The sequence below is a fragment of the Phragmites australis genome, chromosome 7 (assembly GCF_958298935.1).
Source record: "Phragmites australis chromosome 7, lpPhrAust1.1, whole genome shotgun sequence".
Lineage (NCBI taxonomy): Eukaryota > Viridiplantae > Streptophyta > Magnoliopsida > Poales > Poaceae > Phragmites > Phragmites australis.
In genome coordinates this window covers 24,921,915-24,939,330 of record NC_084927.1, presented here as the reverse complement: position 1 = coordinate 24,939,330, position 17,416 = coordinate 24,921,915, and the positions used below count along the sequence as shown (strand labels likewise).

Sequence of the window (17,416 nt, the reverse complement as noted above, 5' to 3'; positions counted from 1 at the left end):
AGTTGGGAAAAGCACGGGAGCACTGTTGCTGACCCTGCTCCGAAACAGGGAGAGGACGGGTCGAGCGGGGCCCCTGCCAATCCCCCCGAATTCGTTGCACGATCAGCCACCACTCGAACAAAATCATATCCGGTTCAGTTCTACACACAAATGGATTGCTTTCCTGTAGACTACACGATATCGCTTGGAGAAGCGAGTAATACTGGAGCAGAAAGTCTAGGACAAATTAATTTGGAGCAAAACACTGTTTGGCATGGGTCGATGCGTGTGCGATACGAGCTGGCGGACGGCGCAGGAGCCGAGAGCCATCAGCCGTGGCCCATGAGGTCCGGACCACGCACGGTGCGGCGGAGAAAAAAGAGGTCGGGAGCCGGCCGAGAGGCATCCCGCGCCCGCGCATACGGTGCGGTGCGTTTGAGCCATTCCATGGGTGGGGGAGGGGGGGCGTGCGGCCGCGGATGCCATTCCATTCCGGCGGTCTCTGTCGCCGCCCGCGTTGGGCTTTCGCGTGGGTGGACGCATAAAGTCGCTCGCGGCGAGTGCGAGTGCGACCGCCTCGGCCGCGCGCGATTTCCACTCCGTGACGGGGAGAGAGACGCGGCTCGGTGTCCGTGGTCCACGCGCAATGCTTAGCGCCTGGCGAGCGCCCCGCCCCGTTTCCTGCGTTGCCCCTACGGCTCCGGGCCTGGCTGCCTTTGATGGGGTCGGCGTCGGCACTCGGCGGTCGCCATTCGCGCGCGCGCCGATGGAGACGTGGTCCTCATCTGCAGCCAGCTGACGTGCCCCAATCGTGTTTGCCCCCCTGCTCTGGACCACATTCTCATACCGACTAATCTGTAAGATATATAATTAAATGACGATCAACTTCAGATATATCATTAAAGTTTGATCGATTTTAAGATATATAATCAATTCTACCCTCCTGCGTTGGGCCTCAGGGATGATGAGCTCAAACCTATGAAACAATCGAATCGAATTGAGGAAGAGTTGTCATTCTGTAGGCATGCAAGTGTGTATTATTGATTCAGCAGTGTGACAGCCCATGTAGCCTGCGAATGGTCTGTTGTGCCCTTGGGCTTGGGCTAGTTCATACTGGGCTCGTTTTTCTCCCACCGACCCCTTTCCCGACCTCTTTTCGGCCTATGTAAAGTTTGTTAGCTGGAGAAGCATTCTTAAGATTTTCCTTGCTTTTTGGTTGCCATCCTTGTTGATTTGGGCCCCCCTTTTTCCCCTCATGTTTCTTTTTTTTTTCTGGAAAAAGGTCCATTTTCCCTATTTCTGTTCAATCACCGCAGCTGGCTTCTTTCTGATTTTAACCATGTGAAACTTTCCTTTGGCTTAGAGTACATGTTTTGTTTCATCGAATTATCCAAAAATACAACAAACCAAAGTTTTCTAGAAGAACTGTTAGGTTAATCCTCCGTACCAAGCGAGACACGAGCAATGCTCAAAATAAAAGATTTCCATTCAAAATATAGCAAAATTATAATATTATGAAACTATTTCTCAAGACAAATTTAATTACATCACTTTTAAAAGTCCAATTGAAACATTTACTCGCTCAGATCCTTACATACATTCTCCCAAATATATTGAATATAAGTCAATCACTACTCTAATGCACCTTTTTTTCCCATTTCTTACGTGTCTATCTACCCCTTCTTCAATGCATTATAGTCAATACAGTAAGAGTCCACCTTAATTCTAGCAATACTTGATGGGTAATAGGGTCAGTCTAAATAAACTTATATTTGGTATAAGAGGTATTAAAAGATATTGGTAATCAAAATTTAAATATGATGTCTGCATGCAAACGGAATCAACACTCTTTTATGACTAGAGATGAGTAATTATTGTATTTTTCCTCCAAAACTCTAAAAAGGGCCAAACCAAATGGGGTTGTATGCATTCAGTGACGTATGGATACGTTGTAACCAAACTAGGGACAATGGATACAAGACATGGTAGGGATACGGAAACTTAACCCCACAAGGAGTAAAATGCCTCGTTGCCTGACCCATCACCCACCTTGGGTCTTATATTTTCATATAACCACACCCACATGGGTAATGGGTACCCAATTAGTAACCCACACCTGTTTTTGGAGGCGGTGACTAGGTATAGATGGCAACAGTGGTCTTTCACATGGTCTCCATGGTTAGTCTAGACAGTCACGTACTTGCGTCGATAAAAAGAACAGAGTGACGTGTCACCATGTGTCATACGAATTGGGTGTCGTTGGTGATGACATGACGTCCACATCTAAATCTGTAGGTGTGACGCATCATAGACCAGCCTAGAGTATTTTCTTTGAATCCACAGCTAAGGCATGAGAACGTGTGGGTGTGGTGGTGGTTTGGCACTTGGCAGCATAAGGTGCAGCGAGGGTGGGAGCTGAGTGGAGACGGAATTACATTGGGCTTAGGGTTTCTGTTGATTCTCCCCCCTCTTTTTTATTTGCTACACTACGATGATCCCACCTGTCATGTTTCGTGGGACCCATGCACAGGCTGGTAACTTCTACTCGATGGGTGAATAAAGCATCCATTAACGATCCATGGAAGAAGAAAGGATACCAAACCCACACCACCCTAATAGAGTAGTTATTATCTGCTAACGCCTAACGGGTCCCATTGTCATCCGTATTGCCAAACCAAACGGGGCTGCATGCCCTCGCAGCACCCTACCACAGTGCTACCCAAACAATTAATCGGGGAGCGCCTCAGTCCAACTCACCAGTCGTCGCCTCTTTCATCAAAACCCGGTCCACAAGAACCGAAGCCATCACCACCGTCCATCACCAAGGCTCCCAGCTGCCTCAGCCTGTCCCCGTCGCACCCTTATCACCAATCCATAGACCGGTTCCCGTGAGACCAGCACCCGTTTCGCCCCGTAGACACACGAGTCAAACCGGCGCGCCCGCTTTGCTCCCCCCGCCCCCGAAGTCTTCTATTCCCGCACAAGGCTACACCCACTCATCCCCACGTTACACAGTCATACGACATTCGGGACCCACAGTTTTGGGCCCACTGTTCAGTCACCCACGCAGAAGCTCCTCTCTCGGGCCCGTCGCGTGCGGGTATGACCATTTCTTCTCCCCTGTGGTCTCCGAGCCGCCTCATCTGCACAGACGCGGTTCACAGGGCTAGGGCTCTCACAACCGTCGTTGGCGCCTCGAGATTTGGGTTCTGTCTCCATCGGCATGGATCGGTTTATGAACCGAGTCTACACAATGTGTGGGCCAGCCGCCTGCTTCCTGTTGAGTGTTGACCCTTGAAAGGCCTGTCCCATAGACTTCTTCGTCCCGACGCGCAAACCCGACGAAAAAGGAAAATTACTACGAAGCCTCAAGGAGAAGCCCAGCTTCTTCACTTCCTCGACCGCCCAAAGCTCCAGGCTTTGAACTCCTCCCCTTCCCCTACGAATCTCTGGGTTCTAGGCGCGCTGGATCGATTGGTAAGTTGATCTGTTACCCTGCGATTTTTTCCCAGAAATATTTTCCGCTCCTGCTGTTGAATTCTCCTTCTGGTTTCGCTTCTGGATCTGCTTTATCGAAAATTTCTTTCGATTTTTTTTATTGCAGTTTACAAGATTCCATGAAAAGTGCGCGGTTTTGGAACGGCGTCCGTGACCGAAGTGGACCCTCGTGGTGTCGTGGGAGAGGTCTTGGTGGCGGTGTGGGTTTCTGAATTTCTCCCCTTTCTGTTTTTTTTTTCTTTTCAGTTTCGTTCCTGGTTCGGAACTGAGAGAGAATTTCGAAGGTATGGCAAGGTTTTGCTGTTTTGGCGCCGGTCGCTCCGAGGTAAGTCCACTTTTGATCAGTTTCTGCAGGCACGTATTTCGTCATTTTTTGCGTCGTAAACTCGTGTGTATGGGATTTTTCTGTACCTTTTTGCCAATTAGTTATGTATTAGGATGGCAGTTAGAGCAGATAGTGATATTTCCTGCTTCAAATTCAGCTTTACTTTATCGTCCTAAAAAGATTAAGTTTTTTTTTTTATCCTGCCATATTATAGCTGAATTAGTCGAAAGAATGTGCTGATGTTGCTACGCAGTATGCTTCGGTGGTAATTATTAGTGACTACCATTGATTTCATTGACATAAAATACCGTCATTATCCTTAGATACTAACGACACGAGTTTCACCAATTCTTCACCATACCTGCTCTAAGCTCCAGCTGGAAGCACTCTCAAAAGTAATACGGTTCATGAACTATCACTATTTACGAGGTTTCTAACTAAGTTAGGTGCTCTAACAACTGCAATCTATATCATTTTAGCACTTCAGCCATTTCACTCTTGTTAATTGTGCTACTTGTATACAGTTGACGGGGCATGCGTCAACGGCATCTGGTAAAGGGAAAAGCTGTCAGGGTCAAGTCAAGGTCTGCTATGGCTATAACCTTGTAAGAGGGATGACGAATCATCCAATGGAGGACTATCATGTCGCTGATCTTGTTGAAGTGAAAGGAAATGAGCTTGGTCTTTTTGCTATTTATGATGGTCATCTAGGAGATACCGTTCCTGCGTACTTACAGAAGAATTTGTTTTCAAATATTTTGAATGAAGTAAGTTTTTAGCTTTCATTTCAATAAGGATTCATTCACCAGCACTGTGGTGATCTTATTCTTATCATGCTATTTTAGGAAGAGTTTTGGACACATACAGATAGAGCGATCACAACAGCTTATGAAAAAACAGACCAAGCTATTCTGTCACATACTCCAGATTTGGGACAAGGTGGTTCCACTGCTGTAACTGCCATTCTTGTAAACGGCAGGAAGTTGTGGGTAGCTAATGTTGGGGATTCAAGAGCTGTTCTTTTGAAAGGTGGTGAAGCCATACAGATGTCAATAGACCATGATCCAAATGTTGAGCGTAGTGTAATTATAAATAGGGGTGGCTTTGTTTCAAACATGCCAGGTGCGCCCTCAATTCTTATATTCTTTAAACATGTTACCTTGATTTAAATGGTTGGTGTGTCTAGTCATTTTTTATATTTGGTTCACTGGTCTTGCTGCAGAGCATCTGAACATCTCAAATACACAATCATAGTGAAATATTTTTTGATGGAATCTTAGTGAAAAGTTTTTAGGCATGAGAAAATGAAAAAGGTGTCTACTAGTCAAGTTCGGTGACATGATTACTATATTTTTAATCTTAATCACTAATTATGTGGAAGTGTTGATCGTACAACACTATGTGGTTAGCATATTATTGAGATGGTTCGTGTGGCAAGATATATTTAACAAAAGCGTATATGTTGTAGCAAGATGATGCTGGTAATGGCTTAATGATGCATTGCATATGTAAATAATATAACCAGTTGTAGTTCTTGAATTCTGATATTTTGAAACAACCATTGTGTTATGTCATTATGGGAAGTGGAATTTTAGAAGTCAGACCATCTAAAAGGACAATGATGTTGCCTTGGGTGGAGGGGGGGGGGTTGAATAGGCGTTTTAACAAAACTTCGACCATTTTTAATATTTGGTCTAAACTTGCAGCGGAAATAAACTAACATATTTTTTACAATTGAAAAACATAAATATGTTAGCTTCAACTAGTGCACAATCACCCTAAATAAGTGTGAAAGTTATAATCCTAAGGTGTGACAAAGATTATTCAAATCTAGTAAGATATCCAAGAGCAACAAACTCCTGAACTCGCGCACGATCAACACCGAGTGCTCAAACACACGCAACTAATGCGACATGTGCGAGCAAACTAAGCTCCACACACCTCAGTCCATTCTCACTAAGCCACAAAGGCTTGGTTTTCACAAATTCTTGATAGAGAGGGGAGGAGAGCACTCATATGTGGAACACTAAGTTCTAACACCTCTCACAAACACCACAAAAGCAGCAAAACCACTTCCAAAGCTCTGCCCCCACACAAGGAGCCAAAGAGGTATTTATATCTCACTATGAAAAACTAGCCATTATAGACATTCTGATCTAACCCGGAACTTCCAGGTCCTAAGTTGGAGGTCGAAAAGTTACCGTTACAGCTGTTCTTCTATTCAAAGGATAACCTAACTTGGAACTTCCGGTTCCATGAGAAAACCAAAACAGAGAGCTTCCTTTTGGGTTGAACCTGGAACTTCTGACTAACTCGGTACTTCGGGTCTAAAACCAGAACTTTCGAGATCAGCACAGCTGACTCTGAAAACAACGATAATTTTTTATCCCGAAGTCCGATTTCGGCGATCTTGGACTCCACGGAAAACTTATTTAGAGGGATACACATCCCTACTAAATTCATGATCTCAATCACATTGGATTAAAGTTAGGAACACTCCGAAGACTGATTCGGACACCTCCGATAATTTTTCAAAGCTTAATCCCCTAAGATTAAATTAGAAACCATATGGAACATGCTAAACACCACTAAGGCTTGGCTACAACCACTTTTCGCCATTAAGACTGACAACACAAAGGGTTAAATCTAAAACACCCTTTTAGATATTCCATATTCCTAAAACAAACTCTTAACGCAAATTTATCCTGCACTAAATATGGTTTGAGCATTCGACACAACAATCGAGCAAAACCGGTAACCTCTCTTGATAGTACGGTTATCGATCCTATAACCCGGTCTCCCACCAAACTTTTTGAGACCGGCAAAATTGGAAAACATATTCTAGTTATACCTTTGTCTTGAGCAATCCCGTCAGACTTAACGAACACATCATCGAAGCCCCGATGCTTCTCATAGCTCTTCAAGGCTTGTCGTCACTTCTCTTCATCTTGATGATGATGATCATCCTCGTTTCCTACTTTGATCTTTACTTGATCTCGGCAAGCTTGATGAAGCACATTTGATTGCTTCTCATGCACCAAGCATAGATGACTTCTGTCTTTTCATCATCTTAACCACTTAGGTACGCACCGTAAGCATCAAGTACGAAAGTTATCCACTAAGTTTGTCTTGATCTTACTTCTTCTAATTTTAGCATATTAAATATCTCAATTCAATTCATGCCTTCTTATGGAACCTAACCAAAACTTACTCTCAAACACAAAACCCATGCGTTAATCTATAAAACCTAATTGACAATTTTATACATTAAGCCACTTGATCTTCACAAGTAACCTGGCCTTCACTCTTATTGTCAATCTTCATATATAACCTAACCCCACTCACTTTCAAGCACATAGCATATACGTTAGCTTATAAAACTTAATTGACATCTCATACATTTAGTTACTTGATCTTCACAAGTAACTTAGCTTTTATGCTTATTGTAAATTTCTTCCTTTATCTCATGAGCATCACCTAAAGCTCATTTATCTTGATGCATTTCTCTTGATTACATGGCATTCCTCAATGAATCTATACTCAATCCTCTATGCATCACCTATGAAACAACATACTAACAATTCTCAATACAATTGTTAGTCTAAAGATATTGTCATTAATTACCAAAGCTACACTTAAGGGCTAGATAAACCTTCACCATCACTACCATATTTCAGCAGTTTATATGTAACATAGCATTGCTCAATGTATGCAGTTGCTCACTGGTTCAAAAAGAAGTCTTGTGCAGTTACCGCAAGGAATCATTTGAACTTGACAATACAATTTTAGCACTAACATATACTCCATCCATTCTCAAATAGATATCATTTTAGAAACTTGGTTTTGTTCTCAAATATATGTCGTTTTAGGCTTTATAGGTGGAGTTTTCCTAAAGAGCCCCTATTAAAAAATATTGGAAGTTGGAATTGAATTGAATGAGCATGGAGGATTGGGTGGTTTGGGTGCTATTAATTGAAGATGGTAGTAATCAAAAGGGTAGACATGTCAAAGGTGGGAGTACTGATTGTCACCTTGTTGTTTGTGCTAGAAGCTAAAATGACATCTAAAAAAGAAGGGACAATTTGCTAGGTACTATTGTAAAAATCACAAAAGTTGAAAAATACCATCAGTGTGATGATGATATGTGGACCCTAGGCCCATATGTCATTCTCATATCCGATGGTATTTTCTAATATGAGCGCTTTTGTGATGGTATCCACATAATATTGCCTATAAGAGTGCAATTTGCTAGGTACATCTCAAAAATAAGGTAATACTGAAACTTAGAATTATTGCACAGACAAATATGTGATAGAAACAAGCAGAGAAGTAGAAGGCTATAAAAAATGAGTATCTGCAGAAAGAACATGGCACAAGAAACAATAGGATGTTCTTGGCTTGTATTATACCATTACCTCCAAGATAACATTTCAAGGGTGCAATTTACCCAAAAAATGAACACATAGGGATGGAGAATGGTGAACTATGCCCTCCTAAAAAAATTAATAGTGAGAAAATAATCTAGGAACCTTTCAGCTTTTTGAACAGTATTCCTGTTTAGGGAAATTTGACCAATATTTTTGGTTTAAGAATACAAGTAATTGCCTTAAACCTTACTACAGTTAAAACACCTTAAGATTAGCTAATATTACCTCCATTCTTTTTTGGCAAAATTAGGTAGATACCATTGCAAAAGCGCTCATATTGGAAAATACCATCTACTGTGAGGATGATATATGGGCTTAGGGTCCAGATGTCATCCTCACACCGATGATATTTTCTAACTTTTGTGATTTTTGTGATGTTACTCAGCAAATTTTTCCTTTATAGGCAAAATTAGGTGTATACCATCGCAAAAGTGCACATATTGGAAAATACCATCAGCTAGGAGGATGACATATGGGCCCAAGCACATGTCTTCCTCACACCGATGATATTTTTCAACTTTTGTGATTTTTACGATGGTACCTAGCAAATTGCCTCTACCTTATATTATCAGCGACTAGTAAGTTGTTTTGGTCTATTCAGCTTCTATGTGCGCTCAACTCATTGGCTACTGAAACAGCATTAATATTTGGGGATAATCGCTGAACCCATTGCAGTGCGCTAACTTGAAGATCTGTTCACAAGTTCATACATATTTCCGTGATCACCTTTCGGTGGAAACTATAGATTCACTTCACCTGGAAAAAAACTGAAGCTTCCAGTATAATCGTAGCTGCAGGAAAATCATATTAGTATTTCTTCTTTCATGTGCAATTCTTACCCTTTAATATGCTATGCCTAGATAAGCAATTAAGCAGAACTATGTGTGCCATAATAAAATTAGCAAACTATGCAATTTAACATTTCCTGTTTACAGCCTATTGAATCTAACGCTGTAAATTTCAGGAGATGTTCCCCGAGTATGTGGTCAGTTGGCTGTCTCCAGAGCTTTTGGAGACAAGAATCTAAAATCACTTTTGAGATCAGAGCCCGACATAAAAGTCGAAGACATAGATCACACTGCCGAGCTACTCGTTCTTGCGAGTGATGGCCTTTGGAAGGTGTGGCTTGTTATTTCTAAATTTGGCCAAATGGCCAGGATATAGCTGATCGGAAGCATATCCATGGCTATATTCTTAATATTTTCTTTTTGTCGACCAGGTGATGAACAATCAGGAAGTCGTTGATTTGGCCAAAAGGTTTAAGGATCCACACGCAGCGGCCAAGCAATTAACTGCTGAAGCGCTAAAGAGAGAGAGTAAAGATGACATATCATGCATTGTTGTTCGGTTCAAGGTTTAAATTTCTTACTGGCGACTCACGGAGGATTGTCACGGACAACACAACGAGTTAAACAGCAAACCTTAGGCTACCTGATGACAACAGTGGTAATCTAAAGAATAATTACTGGAATGTTGGTTGTAAATGATTTGTCGGCTCCATTGTAAGTTTATATATAAATATGCTAGGATTATTTGTTTGGCGATTCGAAGGTACAAGTGTGAGGGCCCAAGAGTTATCATCTGTAAATAATGGTTGCAGATATTGGAAGTTAACCGTGCTACATTGTGAATTTGTGAGAGTAGACTAAATAGTCATTTGGACGGGTACCTGAAACAATTGCAAGATGCCGAAGTTTTTTTTTTTCTAGAACCACTAACCCAATGTTATATAAGCATAATGTTTTACGAAGCCTTTCCTTGGCTCTTAGGGTGAGTTTGGTTCAAGGGAATGGGAGTTAACGTGGATGAGTTTGGTTGGAGTGAGTGAGAGTTTACAGGTGGAGTCTTTCGGAGGGTGGCAATTAGGTAGGAGTTATTTTTTTCCTACCATTCATCGTAATCTTAATTTATGTTAACATATCTTGTGAACTAAATCAATTTCATATAATTTCTCATTCGCTCACCAAACAGTGAAAAGAAAATCTCATTCACTTTCTTAATTCTCATCACATGCCAAACAAAGAGACTGGGTGTAAAAGTCCAACTCAATACTCCCACCTCTAATTCCTATGCCTCGTCCCATGCTCCTGCCGTCCACACCACCTCTCGCGAGTGGCAAGTCTCGTGTGAGGCCATGAGTATATCTGGTGTGAATCCCCCTCCACTGTTGGTATGTTTCGCTCGTTGAACCATAGCCGAGTTGCGTTTTAGATAACTTGGGGTTCTATTAAATCTTATTGAGCGTGAGATATTCGGGTAGTCACATAATGTGATTAATTATGGCACGCAAGTACAAATATATATGTCACGCACAGGCGTATCCTCCAGTATCCGGTTTATAGAAACAAACATCAAAAGAAGATAGACGGTGCGGCCGGGACGTGATCCATGGAGGAAACAGCAAAACAAAAAAGATGGGCAACTGTCTAACACGTCTTAACAGTTTGAGCTTCGTCAAAGAAAAACGCGAACACCACTTAGGATAACTCATTTCCGGACAACTGGAAGTCAATCTTGACGTGTTCAGTGGCGTCTCGTTATTACCGATGAACTGCTACTCAAGGGCCATCCACACGAGTCGCATAGTAAAGGTGTGAGTCATCATTATCTCAAGGAGCTCGACGGAGATGGAGCTGTAGAGTCATGGGAGAATGTGATAATCCATTCGTACCTAGTCCGTAGAGTCAGTGAAAAGGCATATTGTTGAGGGCGGTAAGGAAGATACCGCACCACTAGGAGTAGGAGGGAGAGGCGAGGTTGAGGATGACGAGGACAGATTTTGAGGACGTCAATAGCCTGTGCGTGCAAGGAGACGATGACAACCGCCTCAGAGGGCCTCGTGTTGGGTAGTGACGGTGGCTTCCTCCTCTCGGTGTGCGGCGGCAATGCCTCCTGCTCATGTCGGATGGTGTCGTCGTCGCCAACAATGGTAGCCAAGGGGGAGGAGTGGGAGGAGGGAGGTGGCAATATGCTAGAGTTAGGGTTAGCAGAAAGGTGTAGTTGTAGGTGCAATCGTGTTTGATACTATGAAAATATGGAATATTTAGATAATTATGTAATGATATTAATTATGGCATGCATGTACAAATATATAAATCAGGCACACTATATCCTTCCATATCCGGATTATAGAAACAAACACCAAAATAAGGTGTGTGGTGCGCCTGGTGCGTGATCACGAAGGGAACACCTAAACAAAATAGACGCGTAACAGCTGTGTAACACTTGCAACCATGTTGAATTTCGATGCAAGCCTGACCTTTTGCGCACATCTCACTAACGAATTCCCGATAGCCCCAAACGATGAATAGAACAAGGAAGCAGGAACATCGACTCCATGGTACGCGTCCAAGGACTCGATCGTTGTCTGGGAGGCCGCGGTGGTCGAGCCCAGGGACCCTCGCCGGCAGCGGAGACGACGCCTGTGACTCTGTGAGGCGACGAGACGAGACCGGCAAAATTGCAGAACCATACCTGCGGAGGTACGTATTTGCGGATGGAGGAAAGTAGTGCCTGTTTGAAACACATCGGCAACGTTGAATCATAGATGAACGGTAGTGATCGTAGTCAAGACCCATGGCCAATCCTGATCATAAAACCCAAATTCAGATGATTCTGGCCTACCAATGGCAACCCAGTTTAGCCAACCAGAATCGGTTCGTGGAGAATAATCTCGGCCCAGTTTGTGGAAAATAATGGCGATCCTATTTGACCCATCCTGAAACTGGATCGCGGCGAATAATCGTGACCCAGTTCGGCCTATCCCAAGAATTGTAATGAGCGGATTCGGCCCACCCTAAAATCGAATCACGGGAAATAACCACGATCCTGTTCGGCCCAATATCCGCTAACGGTATGGTTCCGTAGAGCTGTCTAACCGAGCGTTATACCGGTAGGAAAGAATAATATTTAGTTGAATGTTACGATAGATTTATATTTATTTGATTGAATCTAAGATTATATGTGAAGATGTAAAAATTAAGATTATGATTAATTGTACGTATGAAGATGATTTTATGACACTGACAGTGGGTCCGTCTATGTGAGTGGATACCTAAAGAAGTATATTTGCATTCGTTGGGCTAGATTGGAGCAGTAGATGTAGACAATCAAACATGTTTCTCTATGAGATTATACATATCGGTGTAATAGGTAAGAGAGCGCCTCAAGTGGCGCGCCTAGCACCGTGAAGTATTAGTGTGCGATAGGTATTGTTAAGACTATGGCCATAACGTGCGACTAGAGGGAAGCTCGCGCTCTCCCTAGTCATGCAGTGAGATCTTGCGACCGGTTCTTGCTGGTTGTAAAAGTAGGTACTCATATAACCAGTCAAGACTCATTTAATACTGCATACTTGAGTGTTTTTCTCTTTCCCAAACACTTGCTTTTGGGGAAGCATGGTCATGGGGGGTGTGGACTTGTAGTGACCCATTATGTAGCATTTAATACCGTATGATGGTCTGACGGTAAGCATGACAGCTTTCGGTGATGGTACAAGATGTACATGATAAGCAGAGCAGAGCATACCTATCTATCCGATGTCATGATGAGTTAGGGGTAATTTGCTTCGACAGGGGTTGGTGTAGCGAAAATGACTCTACTGAGCTATGATTATGATTTTGTTGATTAATGAAAATATAGTCATTTAGACTAACATATTTGTCAAGAATATATGTTAGTAGATCTCATGAATACAATACATGAAGAAGCCACTAAAGCCGGGACAAAGTATGGATTGAATTGGACAAGTCCTGGGAAAAATAACCTCACTGGATGGTCTGGTGCTCAGGACTTTGTACACATAAGAGTATTTCTTCTGGGTATGTTATACTCACCGGATGATCTAGTGATGAGAGCAGAAGCACACCAGAGTATTTAACAGAAGGGCTGATCTTCAAAGGAAAGTGAAGTTAAATATACGGATGATCCGGTGTTAGAAGAGTAGGTATACCAGAGCATTTAACAGAAGCTGCAAATAAGGGAAGACAAAATTTCAACACATTGGGTGATCTGGTGATGAAGAAGCCAACACACCATAGTGTTTTACAGAAGATGTCAAAGCAGGATATCAACACACCGGAAGGTCTGATGATCAGAGAGTTTACACACTGGATTGATTGCAAAAAGAAGAAGTGGCTCGGCTTGGCGATGACTACTTGAGTCATAGCCTTATTTGTTATGTGGAGAAAGAAGAGACAAGAAAAGTTAACAACTAGGTTGTGGTTCGTTGTTTCATGAAAATGAGTGGATGTAGATAAGATGATTAAAATGTAATGTAATAGTGTATTATATTTATTTTCATTGAGTCATTCTTTTTTTAATTAAAAAAGCTGAATCATTTGTTCTCTTTTTTAGTCGTCGAGGATCTTGAGGTCAGATAATATATTTTGCCGATACTGACCATCTTTTATTAATTACTACTAGTTGAATGCTCCTGCATTACAAAAGGAGCTAAAAATTTACATGTGATAATATAGTTAACTAAGTGCCATACGAGCTACGATGGAAAGCTATATTGCAACGGAAATCAAAAGTGTTGCCTGTAGCCACATGAACTAGTTTTGCTTTAAGATTCTCAAATTTTACAAAAAGGGAGCACCAGAACACAACTCTTAAAACAATATATTATCTAAGAGATAAACGATAATATTACATTGATATTTTTTCATCCGAATGAAACGAAGTAGGCATTGTTTTCGAAATAATCTCTCTACTGAAAACAAAATGTTGAACAAATGCTAGAGGACTATCCAAGTACTTTTTTATTTTGCATCCACCCCTATGCTTAGAGCACATTCCTCCTTCGCACCACGAGAGCATGGGCAAATCATCTTACCCGCTCCATTGCAATTATAAGATTATCGTGTAGACTTATATACCACAATCCATATCAATATATAAAAAAAAGTTACATGTTGAAATACAAGTTATATTACACCGTGTATCAGATTGCACAGAGATGTCACTATTAGACGCCACCTCGAAGACTTCGATCGACTTGACTATGCAAAAGCAATATTACAACTTAGATAAAGATTGATGAATAGCAACCAAGAAGAAATAAAACAGGCCACTAAGAAACTTGAATAATGTATAAAATAACCATAGGATCTCATGAAAAAAAATTAGACCATGAAAACATTTATTGTATAAGTTCTAAAATCGATAATGATGCAATAACTAAAACTGCACTGAAATCGATAAATAAGCAATAACACCTCGACTAAGGGGTAAGGACCTCTCTGTAGATGATATTCTTAGTGCAAATCTAACTCTGCTTTGGGCGCTTGTTCTTTTATTATTGTCATCTGGGGTTACGAGGATCTTGATGTTTTTTATGGTAGTGGCTCTAGACAGCGTGACGTACAGCTAGCCCTGAGAGAACACTGGCTGGGGGAGGTACACGTCGATATTCAGGATGGTTTGTCCTTGTGCCTCATTGACCGTCATTGCGAAGTTGAGCTTGATGGGAAACTGTTTCCGCTTGAATCAGAAAGGAAATATTTCATCGTCAGAGGGTCATAGGGGGATCCGAGGTAGAAAAACCATCTTCCCAGTATGCTTTTCAAGCACGATCCCTGTGTCAATAACATTTCTTCAGAATCCCCCAGACCACAAGTCTTATCCTGTTGCAAAGTCCATTAGTGGGGTCAATATTTCTGAGCAGTATGATTGGACAATTAACTTGAAGCTTTAGTACATGTGAAGGCAACTTTGGGGTCAGAGAGTTAAGGAATTCCTGAGGGTAGTAGTCGTGGGGGTTATCTTCAGCGCGATCAAAACTATGATACACCATCTCATCCCCCACCAATCATCTTCATATTAATTGTATCCACGCACTCATTTCGTGTAGACAGGATAGCTCTCGACGTGATATAGTTTGGATTAGCTAGGTTAGCGTCGAGCATCAGAAATACGCTATCTATAAGTTTATCAAGGTTTGCGTCATTTCTTGTATACGTCACGTATATATCATCAGAAAGTCATATGTTGCCATCACCATCAGTCTCCTTGGTGCCATTATCGATGCGCAACAGGTATTTCGTAAATCATGGATCACTCTGAGCCCTCATGTTACGCATGAGCCTTATGTGTCACATATGTTCCCATAGCTATGCAGCTGAATCAACTATCTGAGACCTTGACCCCTTTTGAACAACAAGGAGGAACTGTCTAAAGTCACCACCAAACATAACCATCTTTCCACTGAACAAGACATCTAGCCGGCGCATTATATCGCGCGTACTGTTATCAAAGGACTCCACCGTCTGCATCTTAGTCATGGAGACTTCATCCCATATAATCAGTAACACCGCCTGCAGAAGCTTAACCGTCCCACTATGTTTTGTGAAACTACAGAAATCTCTATCGTCAACCGCATTTAAGAACAGTGCTGACAACTCCAATCATGACATGTCTCCGAAGATCACGTATCCTTCCAGACAAGTTTTGCTGCATATTTGGACTTTAAATTTCACTTACTTCACGATTCTAAGCTTCTAGGATATGCTAATCTTGATGGGCTGTGTGGTAGTGTGAATGGTTGGTGAGAGTAGAGAATATATCATTATTGATCTGTTATTGAAGTCTACAGTTTAGAGTAGACCATCCAGAACTGTTAGCTATGAATCTCATCGTGTGTATCAACTTCCTGCTTTTTAAATGCAAATGTACAATGATCAAGATGAATAAATTAAACGTTAAATCATTGTCTTACTCCTAAATATGTCTTCCTTATCGATCTCAGAGATGAAGCATCCAGATATCCACTCCTTCCTCAGTTGAACCCTCCAGGATCTTCCGATCAGACCTACTAAATCCCCCATTGATACAAACCAAAAAATTTCAAGCACATGAAAATGCCCCCAAAAGTTGCAACCTCGGACCTGGATGAAACTAATTGACCCACTACCAGTTCAAGTCGGGCCTCACAACAGCGGGGTAGGACGGCGGTGTGGTCTCAGAGGGACGAAGAGGATTGCGGCGGCGAGTAGGGTCGGGCCGAGGAGGGGGAGATCAGGGCGGCTAAGGTCACGAAGAATCGCACTCACCTAAAGCTCGTGCCTAAAACCTTGATGATAAGGTTGATCCCGTCTATGAGATAAGAAGGGAGCGAAGAGGAAGCATTTGAGAGCTTACCTCCCAGGACAGCGATATACCGCGAGGGCGACAGCCGATCTCGGCGGTGCGAGACGTCTTCCAGAGCTCGCCAAGAGCGTGAGAGGGCAACGGCGGTGGCGGCCGTCGGTCGATGGCTTGGCAAGGATGCAGTGCTGGACTCTGAGCTCGCCAAGGGGATCAACAAAGACGGCTCAGTCCACCAGGGCTTAGTCTACAGCCGGAGTAGGGGAAGACAACACCCGAGCTTGGCTTCCACGATAGTGAGGACGTTTTGGAGACCGATGCGGTTGGCGGTTGGTGTCTACGGATGCGCGAGAGATGGAGGCGGCAGGCTAAAGCGATGGCGACATGGATTGAGATTGTTTGGGCGGTCGACGGTGGCGCAGTGCAGTGAGGTGGGGTCGGGCGAGCGACGCCTCGGTCGGGCGATCAATGTCACGGTGGAGCGATGGAAGAAGGGCAGGTGGTTTCCTGTCCGATGTGAGGAGGCAGCAGGAGAGCGAGGAGGCGTCCGGTGGAGACGGGTTGTCTCCAGTGCAGCACGGGGTGTGAAGAACAGGGATGGTGGCGCGACGGTGGATCCGTCGAGGAGGCTAGTAGATCGGGAGTAGGATTTTGGGATTGGGGCGTGTGGAGAGGTGGGGACGGGAGGGGACGCATAAGGAAGCAGAGGGACCACATGTAAGACTTCTGAGGTGGGGTGGCAGGATATTCTATTTAGTATGGAAACACTATGTATTTTTAAGTGATAAAGATATTAATTAATTAATCTTATTAGTAGATTTATTCATTTTAGTAAACCCTTTTATCATTTTATTATTCTCTTTATGCATTGTTATTACTTATGTTGAATTATCGATGTTAAAAATTATCAATTGCATTATTATTTAGATAATTTTGTTTTAAATTATACATATCGTTATAGTTATGTTAAAATCTTGCATCCCTCCGTTTTACTCTAGCTTCACCATTGCATAAAGGTGTACTACAAACAGCGAATAATATGCACTGCAATGAATAACACTGGAGTTGGAGGTATACGTATTCATCAACTTGTCTCTAACTT

At 42.5% G+C, this 17,416-nt stretch overlaps 1 protein-coding gene across 1 annotated transcript; it reads left to right on the top strand.

Moving 5' to 3' along the window:
• The first annotated feature begins 3,292 nt into the window (after positions 1-3,292).
• Positions 3,293-9,907, top strand: LOC133924330 (probable protein phosphatase 2C 41). Its single transcript, XM_062369814.1, has 6 exons — positions 3,293-3,456; positions 3,584-3,802; positions 4,327-4,569; positions 4,648-4,924; positions 9,194-9,348; positions 9,449-9,907. The coding sequence occupies exons 2-6, from the start codon at positions 3,764-3,766 to the stop codon at positions 9,587-9,589; spliced, it is 855 nt and encodes a 284-aa protein (XP_062225798.1). The 5' UTR covers positions 3,293-3,456; positions 3,584-3,763; the 3' UTR covers positions 9,590-9,907.
• The last annotated feature ends 7,509 nt before the right edge of the window (positions 9,908-17,416 follow it).